This window comes from Schistocerca serialis, chromosome 8, assembly GCF_023864345.2.
Source record: "Schistocerca serialis cubense isolate TAMUIC-IGC-003099 chromosome 8, iqSchSeri2.2, whole genome shotgun sequence".
NCBI lineage: Eukaryota > Metazoa > Arthropoda > Insecta > Orthoptera > Acrididae > Schistocerca > Schistocerca serialis.
The window spans coordinates 497,464,770-497,482,853 of NC_064645.1; the positions used below are offsets into that span (position 1 = coordinate 497,464,770).

Sequence of the window (18,084 nt, forward strand, 5' to 3'; positions counted from 1 at the left end):
CATCACTACAATGAAGAGTAATGGTGAAAGTGCACTTCTCTACCTCAAGCTGCTGTTCTGTTCAATCCAAGCTGATCTCTCTCCTCCCACTTTCACACATCTCACACTTCCATGGTACATTTCCCTTATCCTCCAAAAAATCTGTTTTGCTACTCCTCTGTTCTCAGGGCTTTCCACACTGCTTCTACGTACACTATTATACACTTTTTCAATGTCCAGGAAGGTCATTAGTAGATCTAGTCCATATTCATAGTGCTGTTCCTGCAGTTGTATTACAGCAAAAATTAGATCCACAGTGGACCTTCCTGTTCTGAAGCCATGTTGCTCTTCTCTCATTCTTCCTTCTAATTTTGCCCGAATTCGTGCTTCCAAAATTTTCTAAAAAATCTTTGCACAATGACTAATCAATGTTATCCCCCATAGTTCTTGCACTTTTTTCTATTTCCCTTCTTAAAGATCAGGACAATTATTCCCTTCTTCCACTCTTCTGGGATCATCTTCTGTCTCCACACAACTTTCATTACACGATATAGCCATTGTATCCCCACCTCTCCTGCTGCTTTCACCATCTCTACACTTAGTTCATCCAGACCTGGTGACTTCCCTCCCTTCATTTTGCCCAACGCCTCTTCAATTTATCGCCATGTAAGGTCTTTTCTATTTGCTACTTACATTAGTAAATGCAAGTGGAAGCAATATGTGGGAGGACAAGTAACAAAAAGAGATGGAAAGAAACACCCTGGTGGAATGATAAAACAAAGGATATAGTACAGAAGAATAATAGAGCCTTAGGGTATGGTTCCAGAAGAGAACAGTAGAGACAAGTGAAGAGTATCAGGCAAGCAAGAAAGAAGCAAAACGAGTGGTGGTGGAGGAAAGAAGGAAGTGGATGGAACAGTGGACCAGAATGATGAAGGAGGATAGTGAAGGTTCAAAAAAGGTGTTACATGGGATGATTAAAAGTAAGAGGAAGAACGGTACAACAGATTATGCTCGAATGGTGAACAAAAGTGGACAAGATGTAGAGAATAAGGAGGAACTCAAGAATATGTGGAAGAACCTGAATGGAGACCTGGGTAAGGAGGAACAAGCCAAGGAGAGAAAAAAGAGGAGGAAGGGTAATGGAATGTAGTTGAAGTAAATCAGATCATGCTGAGGACTTTAGATTAGAAAATGGAAAAATAAAAGTAGTAGATGAGTTTTGTTATTTGGACAGCAAAATAAATGATGATGGCAGGGAAGATATAAAATGCAGACTGTCAGTAGTGAGAAAAGCATTTCTTAAACAGAGAAATTTTTTAACATCTAATATAAATTTAAATGCCAGGAAGTCTTTATCTGACGGTAACTCTCTGGAGTGTAGCCTCACATGGAAGTGAAACATGGATAATAAGCAATTCAGATAAGAAGAAGATAGTAGCTTTTGAAATGTGGAGCAAAGACTCTTGAAAATTATACAGTTAGATCAAACAACAATTGAGGAGGTACTGAACAGAACAGAGGAAAAAGAAATTTACAGCAAAACTTTACTAAAAGAAGGGTACAGTTGATAGATCACACCCTGAAGGACAACAGAACTGTCAGTGTCATAATGAAAGGAAGTGTGGTGGGTTGGGTAATGTGTAGAGGGTGGTCCAGACTTTTTTTTTTTTTTTTAAAAAAAAGCTGTTTCAAACCAATTTAAGTTTGAATAATTATGCAGAGATGAAGAGGCTTGCGCCAGACCAGAAAACTCTTTGGTTACTTACTGTGAATGAATGTGAAACCAAGTGCCACTAAATACTGTGTATCCATGAGTATAATCTGCTAAATGTACATTATAAGAATGACTCTGTCATGGATACCATGAGACAATTCAGTAACCATGACTACAGCGTCTAGCTGCACATGGTCTAGAAAATGTTTCTGTAACACTTCCTGCTGATGAGGAGAGTGCAGCACCTTTAATACCAGTTCATGATACAGAAAATGAATCATATCAAAACTGGAAATAGCAACTGGTTGCATATTATACTCTCATAAATCGACAAACAAGTTAATATTGGTCCCAAGTCATACACTGTAAAATACTGACTTTTGTCGAGACTGCTAGGCCCATCAGCCACTGCACTGATTGTCTTTCTTTGAATGAGTGATTCATTGGGATATATGTATACAAAAAGAATTATACTGCAGCAAAAAAGAGAAAACTATGGGTATATAGAAACTTTCAAATTTGACAGTCCCTTCTGGAATTAATTCACTATTTTTATTACTATTTCAGTTACAATATTTTCTTCAAATGTGTAAATTAAAAAGGCTGGTCAGTCTATAACTAATTTTTAAAATCATACTCATCCCATACAAAACCGTGTCATCACAACTGTTTTTGCAAATAGTCTTCACGGGTGTGCCGCTGGATGATGTGCAAATCCCACAATATTTCCTCGGAGCAACTGTCCAACATAACAGTTGGTTGAACCTCGCTGGTGGCTAGGTATGACTGACAAGATACGCATGTCGACGCCGCTGTACATAGAGCACACGCGTGAAGATTGCGCAGACGCGGGAACCACACGTGCGCAAAAATTTGCAGATAGATGGTGCCACACTCAAACGCCGTCTGCCGGGAAATGCAGAGCAGCTGTTCTGCGTGTGTGCTGATGCTGTGTTTACTAACACGCTGCCAAAGTTATGATGGGTCTATTATCGAAAGCTCTTTGCTTTCTCGTCGTGATTTAACAGCAGCCAATGCAGGGTTCCAGGCTGTACTCAATTGAAATCCCGCATCCCTGTTGATAAGGTTATCAGCTGTACAGATATGTATTGCTTCCTTAATGATGAAATCCCAGAAAGAGGATGCTGGGGATAAAACTTCTGTCTTTTCATAAATCATGTGATGTTCTGTGTTCAGACAGTGTTCTGCAATTGCTGACTTCTCCGGCTGGCGTAGGCGTGTATGATGCTGGTGTTCATCGCAATGTTCTTGTACTGTGCGACATGTCTGACCTATATATGCTGCCCCACACTGACAAGGAATCTTGTACAAACCACTTTTCCTCAGACCAAGATCATTCTTAACCAAACCTAACAGGTTCCTCAGTTTTGCAGATGGTCGGAAAACACATTTGATGTCATATCTATCGAGGACTCTTCCAATTCTTGATGACATGGCACCAAAGTGCAGCAAGAAGGCCAAGGTGTTGGGTGTCTTTGTATCTTCATTCTGCTCCATAGATTGAACTCGCTTGGGCCTGAATGCATTACGTATCTGTCTCTCAGAATAATCATTTTGACGGAAGACTGTCTTCAAATGTTGCATTTCACTCGGCAGGCTTTCAGAGTCAGATACCACACACACTCTATGAACTAGCGTACTGGATGATGGCAGCTTGTGGCCTGCAAATATACATCTGTATGCGTTGGCTTGTGGTATACACTGCGTCCCAAGGTTCCATCTGCTTTCCTTCGAACCAAAACATCAAGAAAAGATAAAGTGCCATCTTTTCCCACTTCCATTGTGAAGTTAATATTCAGATGGAGTGAATTTAAATGTTGAAGAAACGTAGGTAGAGTATCCAGTCCATGTGGCCACACCACCAACGTATCATCAACATACCGCAGAAAACAAGAGGGTTGGAGAGTGGCTGACTGTAGTGCTTTATCTTCAAAGTTCTCCATAAAATAATTGGCCACCACAGGAGAAAGAGGGCTCCCCATGGTGACACCGTCCACTTGTTCAAAATATTGGTCTTGAAATAAGAAGTATGTTGAAGTAAGCACATGTTTAAATAGTGCCACTATGTCCTCCTCAAACTTGTTACTACTGAGCTCTAAAGAGTCCTGCAAGGGCATCTTTGTAAATAAAGACACAACATCGAAACTTACTAAGAGATCCGATGATTGCAGTCTAAGAGTTTTCAAGCGACCTATGAAATCCTCAGAGTTGCGAATATGATGGTCGCACTTGCCTACGAGAGGTCCCAATAGTGACGTCAGATATTTGGCAACAAAATAAGTTGCTCACAATAGGGCACAGAGGCACACCATTCTTATGGATCTTGGGTAGGCCATAGAGTCTAGGAGGAACTGCAGCTCGTTGACGTAAACCCTTAGCGACTTGCGCTGGTATTGAGCTCTTCCTGATGAGTTCCAAAGTCTTCCTCTGGATCCTACCCGTCGGATCACTTTTTAATTTACTGCATGCAGGATCATTGAGCAGTTTGTGCGTGAGAGGAGAACAGTAGTGTTTCCTTTGTCAGCAGGTAAGATGATGATGTCTTGGTCTCTTCTCAGATCTTGTAGGGCAGTTCTTTCAGCTGCAGTTATGTTAAAGCTGGTCTTCTTAGGTTGCGCCCGAGTCAGGATGCAGCATGAATCATGCCTAATCTCTTTGGCAGCTTCCTTAGGAAGTTTGAAAACAGCCTGTTCTATTCCACTAATCACATCTCGGATAGGAATGGTCCCAGGTCTGACAGATACGTAATGCATTCAGGCCCAAGCGAGTTCAATCTATGGAGCAGAATGAAGATACAAAGACACCCACCACCTTGGCCTTCTTGCCATACTTTGGTGCCATGTCATCAAGAATCGGTAGATTCCTCGAAAGATATGACATCAAGTGTGTTTTCTGACCATCTGCAAAACTGAGGAATCTGTTAGGTTCAGTTAAGAATGATCTCGGTCTGAGGAAACGTGGTTTGTACAAGATTCCTTTTCAGTGTGGGGCGGCATATATAGGTCAGACATGTCGCAAAGTACAAGAACGTTGCGATGAACATCAGCGTCATACACGCCTACGCCAACCGGAGAAGTCAGCAATTGCAGAACACTGTCTGAACACAGGACATCACATGATTTATGAAAAGATGGAAGTTTTATCCCCAGCATCCTCTTTCTGGGATTTCATCATTAAGGAAGCAATACATATCCGTACAGATGATAACCTTATCAACAGTGATGTGGGATTTCAATTGAATACAGCCTGGAACCCTGCATTGGCTGCTGTTACATCATGAAGAGAAAGCAAAGAGCTTTTGATAATAGACCCATCATAACTTTGGCAGCATGTTAGTAAACACAGCATCAGCGCACGTGCAGAACAGCCGCTCTGCATTTCCTGGCAGAGGGCGTTTGAGTCTGCATCTATCTGCAAATTTTTGCGCATGCGTGGTTCCCGTGCCTGCACAATCTTCACGTGTGTGCTCTATGTACAGCAGCGTTGACATGCGGATCTTGTCAGTCGTACCTAGCCACCAATGAGGTTCAACCACCTGATGGTGTCGGACAGTTGCTCCGAGGAAATATTGTGGGATTTGCACAACATCATCTGGCGGCACACCTGTGAAGACTATTTACAACATATCCGCCGGGAAAGCCTGAAGAGTCACACTACTGGTTTTGTTCATGAGCAATATGAACTACTATAATGGAGCATGTCCATAAGATTTCCTTCACATTCCTCCAGGTATGTTTTGGATAGGCCCATCAATGACTATGGGAATTTACATCACGTCATTTCAGCAGTTCAAATATGCAAAAATAATTTTTTTCCTTATCAATAATTTGTAGAGGAATACTGTGGAAGGAGAATGATTTATCTTCTGAATCATGCCCTATTAAAAATGGAGTGAAAACTGACCATGTGGATCCCACCTAGTTCTTTTTCTTTCTCAACAAATGATGGATTGTGGTAATAAAGCACTTCTTGAAGTATGAAGCATTTATCTATCTGATTTCAACTACTTACGCCTACAGCTTGCCCTCATATGCAACCAGATCTGATTAAACCACGAATCTTCACAGAAAAATTTTTGCTTGCCAGTAAAATTCTATAGGATCCGTAACAGTGATGTTATGGTATACAATTTCCCAAATGTTACCATTCACCATACAGAGAAGATGTTAAGTCACAGACAGGTACAACAAAATGATTGCTAAACATGTGAGCTTTTGGGTAAAAGACCTTCTTCTAATGCAGACAAAACACACACACACACACACACACAAAGCAGCACAACTCACATTAACATGACCACAGTGGTCATGTGTTTGTGAATTATGCTTCTGTGAATATAAGTGTGTTGTTAACTTTAGAAGAAGACCTTTTGGCTACAAGCTCTGTGCCTGTCTGTGACTCTACACCTCCTCTATATGGTGAGCAGCAATCCAGCCCCTCCATAATACTGACACTGTTCTGTCCTGGATTTTCCATTGTTTGATTTCAAATGTCGCCATTATTTGTAGACCTCGTTTAAAGTAACAAGTCTTCAATTTGAGAACTGACAAATGTCTTCCACACAGTTTCTGAAATTCTGTCTTGCATTTACAACATGCCTACATGCGAGCACTGCAGATCGAGGCGGTGACATATGACATGGTTGACAGTAATCTGCTCCAGATGTGCCCTTTGAGATATGTCACATTGAATGAGTGATATGTCAGGTACCAAATTCCACAAGGCATATCTGGAAACACATCTGTTGATAACCTGCAATAGTTTCCTGATTTTAGAAAAAGTTACCAATTTAGCTCAATTAATTATTGGTCACAATATTTTTAGCATTGGTCACTCTGATGGCAAATAATTTTCGAAACACTGCTTCATCATTAATCCAACTAAGTGGTGCTAGCAACAATGCCAAAGGAGTCAGATGTAGACTGATCAGCCTTGTGTAACTGACTAGACAATATTTCTTGATTGAAACATTATATGATTCTTTTCTTTTTTAGAAGATGTTTTAATGACAACTGCTTTGGAATCATATTCTCTATAACTTTAGCCTCTGGAAATGAATTTGTATATAGTATATGAAAGAACATACAATACCTCTTAATACAGCAGCACATATTTCTCGTATTTCAGATTCAGAGATACTTCTTCCCTGAAAATAAAAGAAAAAAGAAAAGAGTATATATTAGGAGAGCCAATTTGATTACAGAAATATATAAAATATGCTCAAATTCACTTAATGTGAAAAATGCCAGCTTTTACTTATATGATCAACATTTTTCCACTTGGTAGCTAGAAAAACAATGAATTAATAATTGATGTAGCTATCCTGTCTTGGGCCAATGGCCTTGCCACAGTGGCAACACCAGTTCCCATCAGATCACCGAAGTTAAGCATTGCTAGGCTGGGCTAGCACTTGGATGGGTGACCATCTGGTCTGGCGAGCACTGTTGGCAGGTGGGGTGCACTCAGCCCTTGTGAGGCCAACTGAGGAGCTACTTGATTGAGAAGTAGCGGCTCCGGTCTTGGAAACTGACATACGGTCAGGAGAGCGCTGTACTGACAACATGCCCCTCCATATCCACATGCAGTGATGCCTATGGGCCGAGGATGACATGGCGACCAGTCGGTACCATTGGGCCTTCATGGCCTGTTTGAGAGGAGTGAGAGAGAGAGAGAGAGAGAGAGAGAGAGAGAGAGAGAGAGAGAGAGAGAGAGAGAGAGAGAATCCTGTCTTGTGATTCTATAAACACTTCATTTTGTACTAGTTATGTTAATTTATTTTCTTCGTCCTCCAAGGGAGAAACATGCACTTTTAAACATTGATGATCAATGTGTTTCCTCTTGTTGTTTCATCAAGCTGTTCAGTACTATTTATGATGGACCAATTAATTATTTTCCAACAATATGAAACACTAGTGGCCGGCCGCGGTGGTCTAGCGGTTCTGGCGCTGCAGTCCGGAACCGCGGGACTGCTACGGTCGCAGGTTCGAATCCTGCCTCGGGCATGGGTGTGTGTGATGTCCTTAGGTTAGTTAGGTTTAAGTAGTTCTAAGTTCTAGGGGACTTATGACCTAAGATGTTGAGTCCCATAGTGCTCAGAGCCATTTGAACCATTTTTGAAACACTAGCATAACTGCTAGTGGAGATGACACAGAATGAAATAATGTGATGACAGATTAATGACTGGCATCACTAGCCACGCCTTGCTCATACAGTTTATAATAGTTAAATTCACAAATTTTCTAAGGAATTGGGTATAACAGTCTCCAGGTAGTACCTGGTGTTTGCATGATTTAACTTGTGCTGGAAGTGATGATGAGATGTCAGCCAAAAAATGTGGATGAGAAAAGCTACTAACTAAAACAGTTAACATTATTTAAGACAAATTATGATGTATGTAATATTGCATAACAAACTACACAGTTCAAAGATTATATACAGTAATTTCATGAAACCAAATTTAGGCAGAATCAGTGAAGTCTGCTCAACAAGTGTAGTCTGTGAAATGTAGCAGAACTATTTCCTATAAGTTATCCCCAAAACACCCTGCCAATATGTTGTGCTGTAACTTGATGCCACCATCACTCAATATGAGCAACAAGAAGACAGCATGAACACTTTTCTTTGAACACTGTCAACATTCACACTATTTGTTAAATATGATTATTATTAAGTCTGTAATTGTAATTTATTTGCGTGAAACATGTAATTACATGCATAGCAATTGGTAGTACAATACAACAGTATACAATCTAATTTTACTTTATAATATGAACTTAAGAATGTAGTCCAAATTATTTGACATAGTAATACTTTAGATCTTAGTTTCTACAGTAGGCTATAGAAGCACTCCTCAATGAGCCACGACTTTGGATGTTTTTTGAATGTCTCTCCAGTTATTACTGTCAGTTCATTTGGCAGTGCATTGAAGTATTTTGCTCCATTCATATATGGACTGTTTGCAGTTTTTTTCAGTCTTCTATGTATCATATGGTAACTTTGTACTTGTCTAGTATTGTTATCATGAATTTCTGCATTACAACAGGTATATTTCTTATCTTCTACAGTTAATACTATTGTTTCAAACATATACGTTGAATAGATAGTCAGAATGTTAAATTCTATGAACAATTCCTTTTTTGCCTAATATTCTCAAAGCTCTTTTCTGGAGTTTAAATACTCGGTCTACATGAGTTTTGGAAGCCCCGCCCCACAGTGAAAGACCATATGCTGCAAATGGATGTATTAAGCCAAAATACATCATCCTCATTGTTTGGGTATTGACATATTGAGCTATTCTTCTTAAAACATACAGGCTAGATGATAGCCTTGCACATACATTTTCAATTTGTTGTGTCCATAGTAGTTTGCTATCTATGCATATACCTAGGAATTTACACTCACTGCAGATTTTCCCAACGATATTGCTATCTTGAGAATCAATACAAGTTTGCAAATCACCAACATTCAAGGGGATGATATTTGTTTTTTGTAAGTTGACTTTTAGATTGTCATTTTCAAACTTTTCCTTTGCAATATCTATAAATTTTTTTACCTCTATGCCGACATTAAGAATATCATTTCCCCAACAAAGGCCTGAAGTGTCAACTGCATACATTGTAATGAAGGTATCATTTTTTACTATCTTTGGGAAGTCATTGACATAACATATAAAAAGGAAGGGACCAATTAGCGATCCCTGAGGCACACCAAATTTAATACTCCTGACCCTTGATGTATAACTTTTTAATGTTTCTCCACTATTGTGTGAGATTGAGGTACACTGTCTTCTGTTTTTTAAGTATGATTGATGAGGTGCAATAATTTTCCACTTATGCCATCTCTGGGCAGTTTTGACAGAAGTACCTTATGATCAACCCTATCACAAGCCTTTGATAGGTCTAGGAAAATTCCAGGTACTTGCATGCCTTCATCAATTTTGTCAAGAGCTTTTGGCATAAGTTGAAGTGTTACAGTTATGGTACTATGACCACTTCTGAAACCATGCTGAAAAATCTCCCAGGATGTTGTGCTTATTATAATGCTCTAACATATATTTCAGAATTATTTTTTCAATTAACTTACTAAAAATGGAAGTTAAGGTGAGTGGTTTGTAATTTTCTACTAGTTGTTTATCACCTTTTTTGTAGAGAGATTTAACAATGGCTAATTTTAGTATGTCAGGGAACACTCCTTCTTTTAAGACACTATTTATTAGATGCACCAAGGGATACGCCAGATTGTTTTCGCACTGTTTAAGTAAAAATGGAGAAATTTCATTCCATCCAGCGGATTTTTTTTTTTTTTTTCCATTCTCTGATAAGCTGACAAATATCCTTGATTTTAAGTTCATGGAGTTGATTAGCTTCAGAATTGTCCTCAGCAAGACTTCCAACAGGTACTTTATCTGTGGTACAAAAGTCAGATTCTATGATATCTATGAAATAGTCATTAAAAATGTTACTGATCTCTTGAGGATTGGTAACATCAATATTTTTATTAGATATCTGTATGTTGATATTACCTTTTAGTTTTGTTTTACTGTCTCTTATTTAATTTACTATTGACCAGCAGGTCTTGGAGATACAATCTGAATTTGGTATTTTCGAGTTAATCTTTTCACCCTTCAATCTTTTGACTTGCTTGCGAAACTGGTACTTGTATTGTTTGTATTTATCCCTGTGCTCATTGTTTTTGGTCTCTCTTTGTATCATATACATTTCTTCCATTTTTTTCTTTCAGTTCTTTGGTAGTATTATCAAATTCCATGGACCTTGACTGTCTTGCCTTATTCTTATTAATATTTGTCTTTCTGATGGGAATAGTATTATTTAGATGCTAAGATAATGTATCTAGAAAGGCATCCCATTTATTATTCACTCCTTTGGCTTGAAATACTAGATGCCAAGATTCATGACCAAGGCTCTCTCTCAGTTTCCTTTTGTATTCATAAATTTTCTTTGGTTTTATACAAGGATCTCCCTTTAGCACTAATAGCTGGCCTAGATGGTCAGAGATGTGACCATTTACAACAGCAGCTGTGGCAATATTTTTACAATTAGTAATAACATGGTCTATAGAGCTTATACTAGTTGGAGTGATTCTAGTGGGTATGTCTTCCAACAGATCTTTTGCGCCATAAGAATAGATACAGTCTTTGAAGTGTTTGCTTTCTTGGGAATCTTGTAATGTGTTGACATTAATATCCCCTAATAATATAACATTTATATGCTCTTGCTTGGACATTAATTTACATAATACTGTATAAAGGGAATTAAGAAATAATTCAAAATTTCCATTTGGTGATCTATACAATGCTAAGATAAAGTATACAACAGACAAGAATTTTAACTTAATTGCTACAATTTCACAATGCAAATCAGTGGAATACTCTTTTACCCAAGCAATATTTTCGTAAGATTCTACTAGGTTATTTATTCTCAGGTAGATAGCCACTCCTCCACCTTTATGGTTAGAACGACAGTAAAAATCAGTTAATGAATAACTTTAGATTTTAAACAGGTGTATGTTATCTGCAGATTTTTGGTGTTCACTGACAACTAGTATGTGGGAAGTAATATCTGAAAGATAGTGGTCGAAACATCAATCTTACTGCCTAATCCCTCTACATTATAATGAAGGAAAGAAATATTGCTTTCTTCAGGCACATTTTGTGCATGATCATCCCCTCTTCTGCTTTTTAGTTTCCCTTATTATTTATAATGTTGCAAATATCAGTAATCATCTTAGTGAAGATCTTGGAGCTTAACCTGTTTAAGTGAGTACCATCTTTCCCCAGACATTTGTTGCTTAAACACTTATTTGGATCGATAAATATTACTCCTAGATTATTACAGATCTCATGAATATTACAATTTATCATCTCTATATAAGTATGACTCACAGACCTTCTGTAGATTATTCCGCTGACTACAATTTTTGAAGACCTGTATAAGTTTCTAGCTGATTGGATTAAGTTTCTAGTTTTACTGACAATTTCTTCCTTGGTGGTGCTGCGTAGTGAATTTGTTCCTACATGAATGTAAACACCTTTGTAGATTCTTGTGGCTTCACCGGAAGATCTCGGATTTGAATTACGAATATTGATTAAGTGATTATTTGATTGATGGATCCTGATACCAGGGCGAACGTCGAGTCTCGATTTTGGCACATCAACATTTTTTAGTAGTAAGTCACCTATAATGAGAAAGTCTTCTTGATTTTCCTTTTCAGTACTGTGATGACTAATTGGTTTTTTTCTGTATGTGTTGTTGTTCCAGTGATACTTGTTTCTTGAATATGTGTTTTCACTTTGTACTTCTTCATGAACAGTGGATATTAAAGGTTCAGAAAAATGAGTATCGTCACTTCGCAAGTTTTCACTGTTAAGATTGCTTACAACACCTTTCCTGCTTTTGATAGAAGATTTTACAGTTTCACTATGACCATCAAAAACTTAATGATTCGGTATACTGGATATCATCACTTTACAAATTTTCACCGTTAAGTTTGCTTACCACACAGTTTCTGCATTGGGAGGAGGTTTCACTTTCATCTTCTACACATATAGCGCAGCTAGAAGATTCCGTCAACTGGGTGTAGTCTATTTGCGAGTTTTCTCTCTAACATTTGTTTACAGATCTGTTACCGCTTTTGAGATGGTGTTTTTCATATTCGCATTTTTCACACTTACTTTTTTCATGTCTCATAAGCTCACTATTTACTTGTTTCAGTAGTGCTATTTCTGATTTTAGATTGTCAATTTCAGTTTTAAGAGATTTAATAACTCGTTCTTTTGTGTTAACTGATGTCGCTAATGTTACGTTTTCTATATGTAAACACTCGAAACATGACCATTGAAAATGCCCACCATTGATGTGCACAAAATTAGCCCATGCCAGACAACGTGTTTGTATGTGACTTTTGTGTCACCCTGTAGCATTAGTCGCCACCATTATGACTGCGCTACACACTGTTCTACATAAAACCCATCAACTGGATCACAGTTATAACACATTCCAGCAGCCAACCACTACATTTAACCTCCAAATCCATGCATACCTCCTCACCCTTTCATCCCATAAAAACATTATATCTTTCCTTCTTTTTTCCCCATGCATGATAACTTATGCACGATCAAGTATCATTAGGCCAGAAAACTGTTCTATCCTTTTCACTCAATAAACTCACACTACATTATTCAGTTCTCCTTATAATAATCTAATGCTTTCATTCACCCATTTCCTGTGTCATTTCCCATTTACTATTATCATCCCCACCCCAATGGACCCCTACTCCATCTTTCTGCACCATTTCATAAAGGCATACCTTTCCCTAGGTAAAATCCAGTCCCTCATCCTGTTTCTTAAACATTGTCTGAATCACGGAATCCCACCAACTGCCTAACCATAAAAATCCCTTACTCTGGATCCCACCCTTCCTTTCATAAGGACCCTCACCTTTTCAGATTCTGCCAGTCCTTATCCCTCACAAACCTGGTAGTGCTAAAACACCTGTCCATGGCACATACAGCCTAGAACCACCTCTATTCCCTCTGCAAGATAATGTTAAATGTGCAGTTGAGACATCAGTTCCATAAATGGGTCAACCTGTTAACATCCTGCTCCTGTCTTGGGGCACCACTATCCGTCAATACCCATCCTTCCACAGTGAAACCCCTCATCATCAACCCCCAATAGCTCCCAGACCCAACCTAGCCAGCCTCTTCAATTTACTACATCCTCCAAAACTCCCTCCCAACACCTCACAAAACAAGCAAATCCAAAGCACTGTTGTTAACCTCTCCACCAAAACCTCAATTCCACAGAAGTTTCAGTCCTGTACAGGTGCCTAACCTTCAACCCCACCCCTAAATTTAACCATGCTGGACTGTCAAAAAACCTACTCTCCTTCTCCCGATTCTTACAATGGAAAAACTCCTTTGCAGCCAATCCCTACAAACCAAAGCCTACCTAATGCCAACTTTGAATCTTGCCTCTCCCAATTCACATCACCATCCAACCATGGCCCTCCTCCCTTCCCACCACTAGTCAGATCCTGGAATTCTGTACTTCCAACTTGGCCTCACCATCTTTCCCTAGGTTCCTTCCTAAGAACTCTAACCTTTCATCAGAAGAAAAGACAGCCATACACAACCTAGAAACAGATCTAGACATTATCATCTTCCATGCAGAGAAAGGCTCCACCACTGTTGTGATGAGTCGCAGTGAGTGCCTCATGGAAGGCCTCTGCCAACTGTATGACTCCTCCACTTACAGTCTCTGCCAGAGTGATCCCATAAGTCCAATGTAATCTCCAATCCCTACTGAAATTCACAGGTCCTTCCCAGAACCTCTAACACGAGTCCATCTCCCTCCTCAGCCCACCAACACCCCACACATTAAATTTCTACATGCTCCCTTGTTGACCAACAGCTCCAACCAATTGCCTGAAATCTAGCCTCTCACATCAAAGATACTAACCACTTTCTTCATCAATTTTCCACCATCCCCATCCCTCTACCTCCTGGACCCCACTCATCACACACATACACAAACATCCCTCACACCTATGGCCCTGCTGCAATTGAACACTACCTCTCCCAACATAATTCAGACTCCAAACCCACCACCTCATTCCTAACACACCTTATTAACTATATCCCAACCCACAACTACTTTTTCTTTGAAGGGAAGGTTTGAAAACAAATCTGTGGCAAAGTCATGGGCACTCACATGCCACCCTCCAAGGCCAACCTGTTTATGGGCCATTTAGAGCAAACCTTCTCAGCCTCCCAAAACTCCCAGTCCTTAGTCTGGTTCAGGTTCATTGATGATATCATAATTATCTGAACTCAGTGCGAAGTCTACCTATCTACATGCTCGAGTATCATGTTGTTTTTGGAAACCCAGAATCTACTCTGTAGGAATCAACATGGATTCCGCAAACAGTGGTCTTGTGAGACCCAACTCGCTTTATTTGTTCATGAGACCCAGAAAATATTAGATACAGGCTCCCAGGTAGATGCTGTTTTCCTTGACTTCCGGAAGGCGTTCGATACAATTCCGCACTGTCGCCTGATAAACAAAGTAAGAGCCTACGGAATATCAGACCAGCTGTGTGGCTGGATTGAAGAGTTTTTAGCAAACAGAACACAGCATGTTGTTATCAATGGAGAGATGTCTACAGATGTTAAAGTAACCTCTGGCGTGCCACAGGGGAGTGTTATGGGACCGTTGCTTTTCACAATATATATATATAAATGACCTAGTAGATAGTGTTGGAAGTTCCATGCGGCTTTTCGCGGATGATGCTGTAGTATACAGAGAAGTTGCAGCATTAGAAAATTGTAGCGAAATGCAGGAAGATCTGCAGCGGATAGGCACTTGGTGCAGGGAGTGGCAACTGACCCTTAACATAGAGAAATGTAATGTATTGCGAATACATAGAAAGAAGGATCCTTTATTGTATGATTATATGATAGCAGAACAAACGCTGGTAGCAGTTACTTCTGTAAAATATCTGGGAGTATGTGTGCGGAACGATTTGAAGTGGAATGATCATATAAAATTAATTGTTGGTAAGGTGGGTACCAGGTTGAGATTCATTGGGAGAGTCCTTAGAAAATGTAGTCCATCAACAAAGGAGGTGGCTTACAAAACACTCGTTTGACCTATACTTGAGTATTGCTCATCAATTTGGGATCCGTACCAGATCGGGTTGACGGAGGAGATAGAGAAGATCCAAAGAAGAGCAGCGCGTTTTGTCACAGGGTTATTTGGTAACCGTGATAGCGTTACGGAGATGTTTAGCAAACTCAAGTGGCAGACTCTGCAAGAGAGGCGCTCTGCATCGCGGTGTAACTTGCTCGCCAGGTTTCGAGGGGGTGCATTTCTGGATGAGGTACTGAATATATTGCTTCCTCCTACTTGTTCCTCCCGAGGAGATTACGAATGTAAAATTAGAGAGATTCGAGCGCGCACGGAGGCTTTCAGACAGTCGTTCTTCCCGTGAACCATACGCGACTGGAACAGAAACGGGAGGTAATGACAGTGGCACGTAAAGTGCCCTCCGCCACACACCGTTGGGTGGCTTGCGAAGTATAAATTTAGATGTAGATGTACATTCCTTCACAACTTTAAATATTTTCTCCTATCCACTTCTTGTCTACCCAACACGCCACCTTCCTCAAATGTTGACTTCCACCTCTATGATGGCTCTTTCCACACCTCTGTCTACATTAAGCCCACGAGCCATCAACAGTACCAGCATTTTGACAGCTGTCATCCCTTCTGCACTAAAAAATCACTGCTTTATAGCCTAGCCACACGTGGACGACTTATATGCAGTGACGAGAATTCCCTTTTCCGGTATGCTGAATGCCTCACAAAGGCCTTCACAGACAGGCAATATCCAGCAATATCCACCAAACTTAGAACATAGACAGATTTCCTGTGACATACTCACACGCAGCTCAACCCTCCCAACCACCCCCTAGAATCAGCCACAAAGGAGTGCCAACCTCATCACCCAATATCACTCTGGGCTGGAACAACTGAACCATATTGTTCAGATGGCTCTAATTATCTCTCATCCTATTCTGAAGTGAGGGACATCCTATCCAACATCCTTCCCACCACTCCTAAAGTGGTATTCTGTTGCTCACACAATCTACACATCATTGTAGTCCATCCCTATGCCACGTCGATTCCCAACCATTTGCCACAGGAATCATATGCCTGTGGCAGACCTAGGTGCATTACCTGTCCAATCCACCCATCCAGTGCCACCTACTCCAGTCCTGTCACAGGCTTTTCCTACCTCATCTGAGGCTGAGCTACCTGTGAAAGCAGCCATGTCATATACCAACTCTAATGAAAACACTGCACAGTCTTGCATGTTGGTATTACAACCAACCAGCCACTGACCAGGATGAATGGCTACTGCCAAACTGTTGTCAAGAACAAAGTTGAACTCACATGGCACAACATCCAGCTGAACACAACATGCTCAATTTCAGTGGCTTCTTCATAACCCGAGCCATCTGGATTCTTCCCTCCACCATCAGCTTCTGTGAACTGCACAGTTGTCCTTGCAACAAATTCTCAGCCCATCATTGTCCTGGCCTCAGTCTCAGGTAACCCATTAACCCACACCCTTCACCCAGCAGTTTCTCCTTTCTGTCACCCCTTCCCTGTTCATGACCCTATGTCTCCTCCACCATGTACCACTTCCCACTGGCTGTTACAATCATGCCAGCCCTTATACCTGCCACCTCTCCCTCCTGCATTCCTTGCCAACAAACTGGTCACCTACCTCCAAAACGCTAGCCATCCACCTCCAGTCCCTCTCACTGTCTCCCACCTCCCTTTCCCTCTACCCACCCGACCCGAACCTACACCCACCACAACCAGTCCAGCCACCAAAAAATAAGATTGGCACTGTTTGTCTATCCAGAGCCATGTAGGGGCACAGGTGTGAGTATGCATATATGTCTGTCTGTGCATGATTTATTTTACTCCAGCTCGCCAAAGGATAAGGGCTAGCACATTTTATTTCTTTCATTTGTGTCTATTGATAACTCAATGCTTCCACGTTTTGGTGAATAGTCTCCTTTAACCCTAAAGTATTTACATTATTATTTCCTGACATTTTGCTGATCCTGGCATTTCTTTCAGGGAAGCGGATTAGCTAAGCTTCATTCTTCGCAAATGAGTTAATTATCATTCTAACTACTCATAAACTTATTAGAGATAGCAGAAAAAAAGCTATCTAGTCTTCTGAAACTTTAGATAATGGGAATTACTGGCATTAATTGTAAAAAAAAAAAAAAAAAAATCACTGTGTGCAGCAGTTAAGTTTATGATTAAGAAAGAAGAAACTTGGTGATTAATGGCTTTTTTATGATGAAGTCTTCAGAGATGGAGCACATGCTCAAAATGGACAAGGAAAGGTAGCAAATGAGTCATGTCCTTCTTGTCAAAGGAATCTTCCTGGTATTCACTGTAAGTGATTTTGAGAAATCAAAGAGAAAAAAGCCTGGTTCCCTGGCAGGGGGTTTGAACCCCACTCTTCATGTGTGAGTCCCATGCCTAAACCACTGCACAGTTTTGCTCAGGTATATGGTTAAGCATAGCTTCAAGATCACAACACAAAATTTAGAGACTATCCATAATTTGCAAGCGAGGAGGTTTGTTATTTTGAATTATATGAATATTTCCACAATGACTGTTGGGTAAATCAACCACTGCTGTAATAAATGATGTGGGTATGTAGAACTACATATGGAACAGAGTCAGCAACATGTGTTGTGAGAAGAACTTACACGAGAAATATAATAAGGAACAGTACCAGAGAAGTGTAGCTCTAAA

At 40.0% G+C, this 18,084-nt stretch overlaps 1 protein-coding gene across 1 annotated transcript in view; it reads right to left on the minus strand.

Moving 5' to 3' along the window:
- Positions 1-18,084, minus strand: part of LOC126417090 (collagen alpha-1(IX) chain-like) — a 317,794-nt gene that overhangs the window by 30,053 nt on the left and 269,657 nt on the right. The window contains exon 19 of the mRNA XM_050084985.1: positions 6,809-6,863. Within this exon, the coding sequence (XP_049940942.1) occupies positions 6,809-6,863 (55 nt within the window). The remainder of the gene's footprint in view (positions 1-6,808; positions 6,864-18,084) is intronic.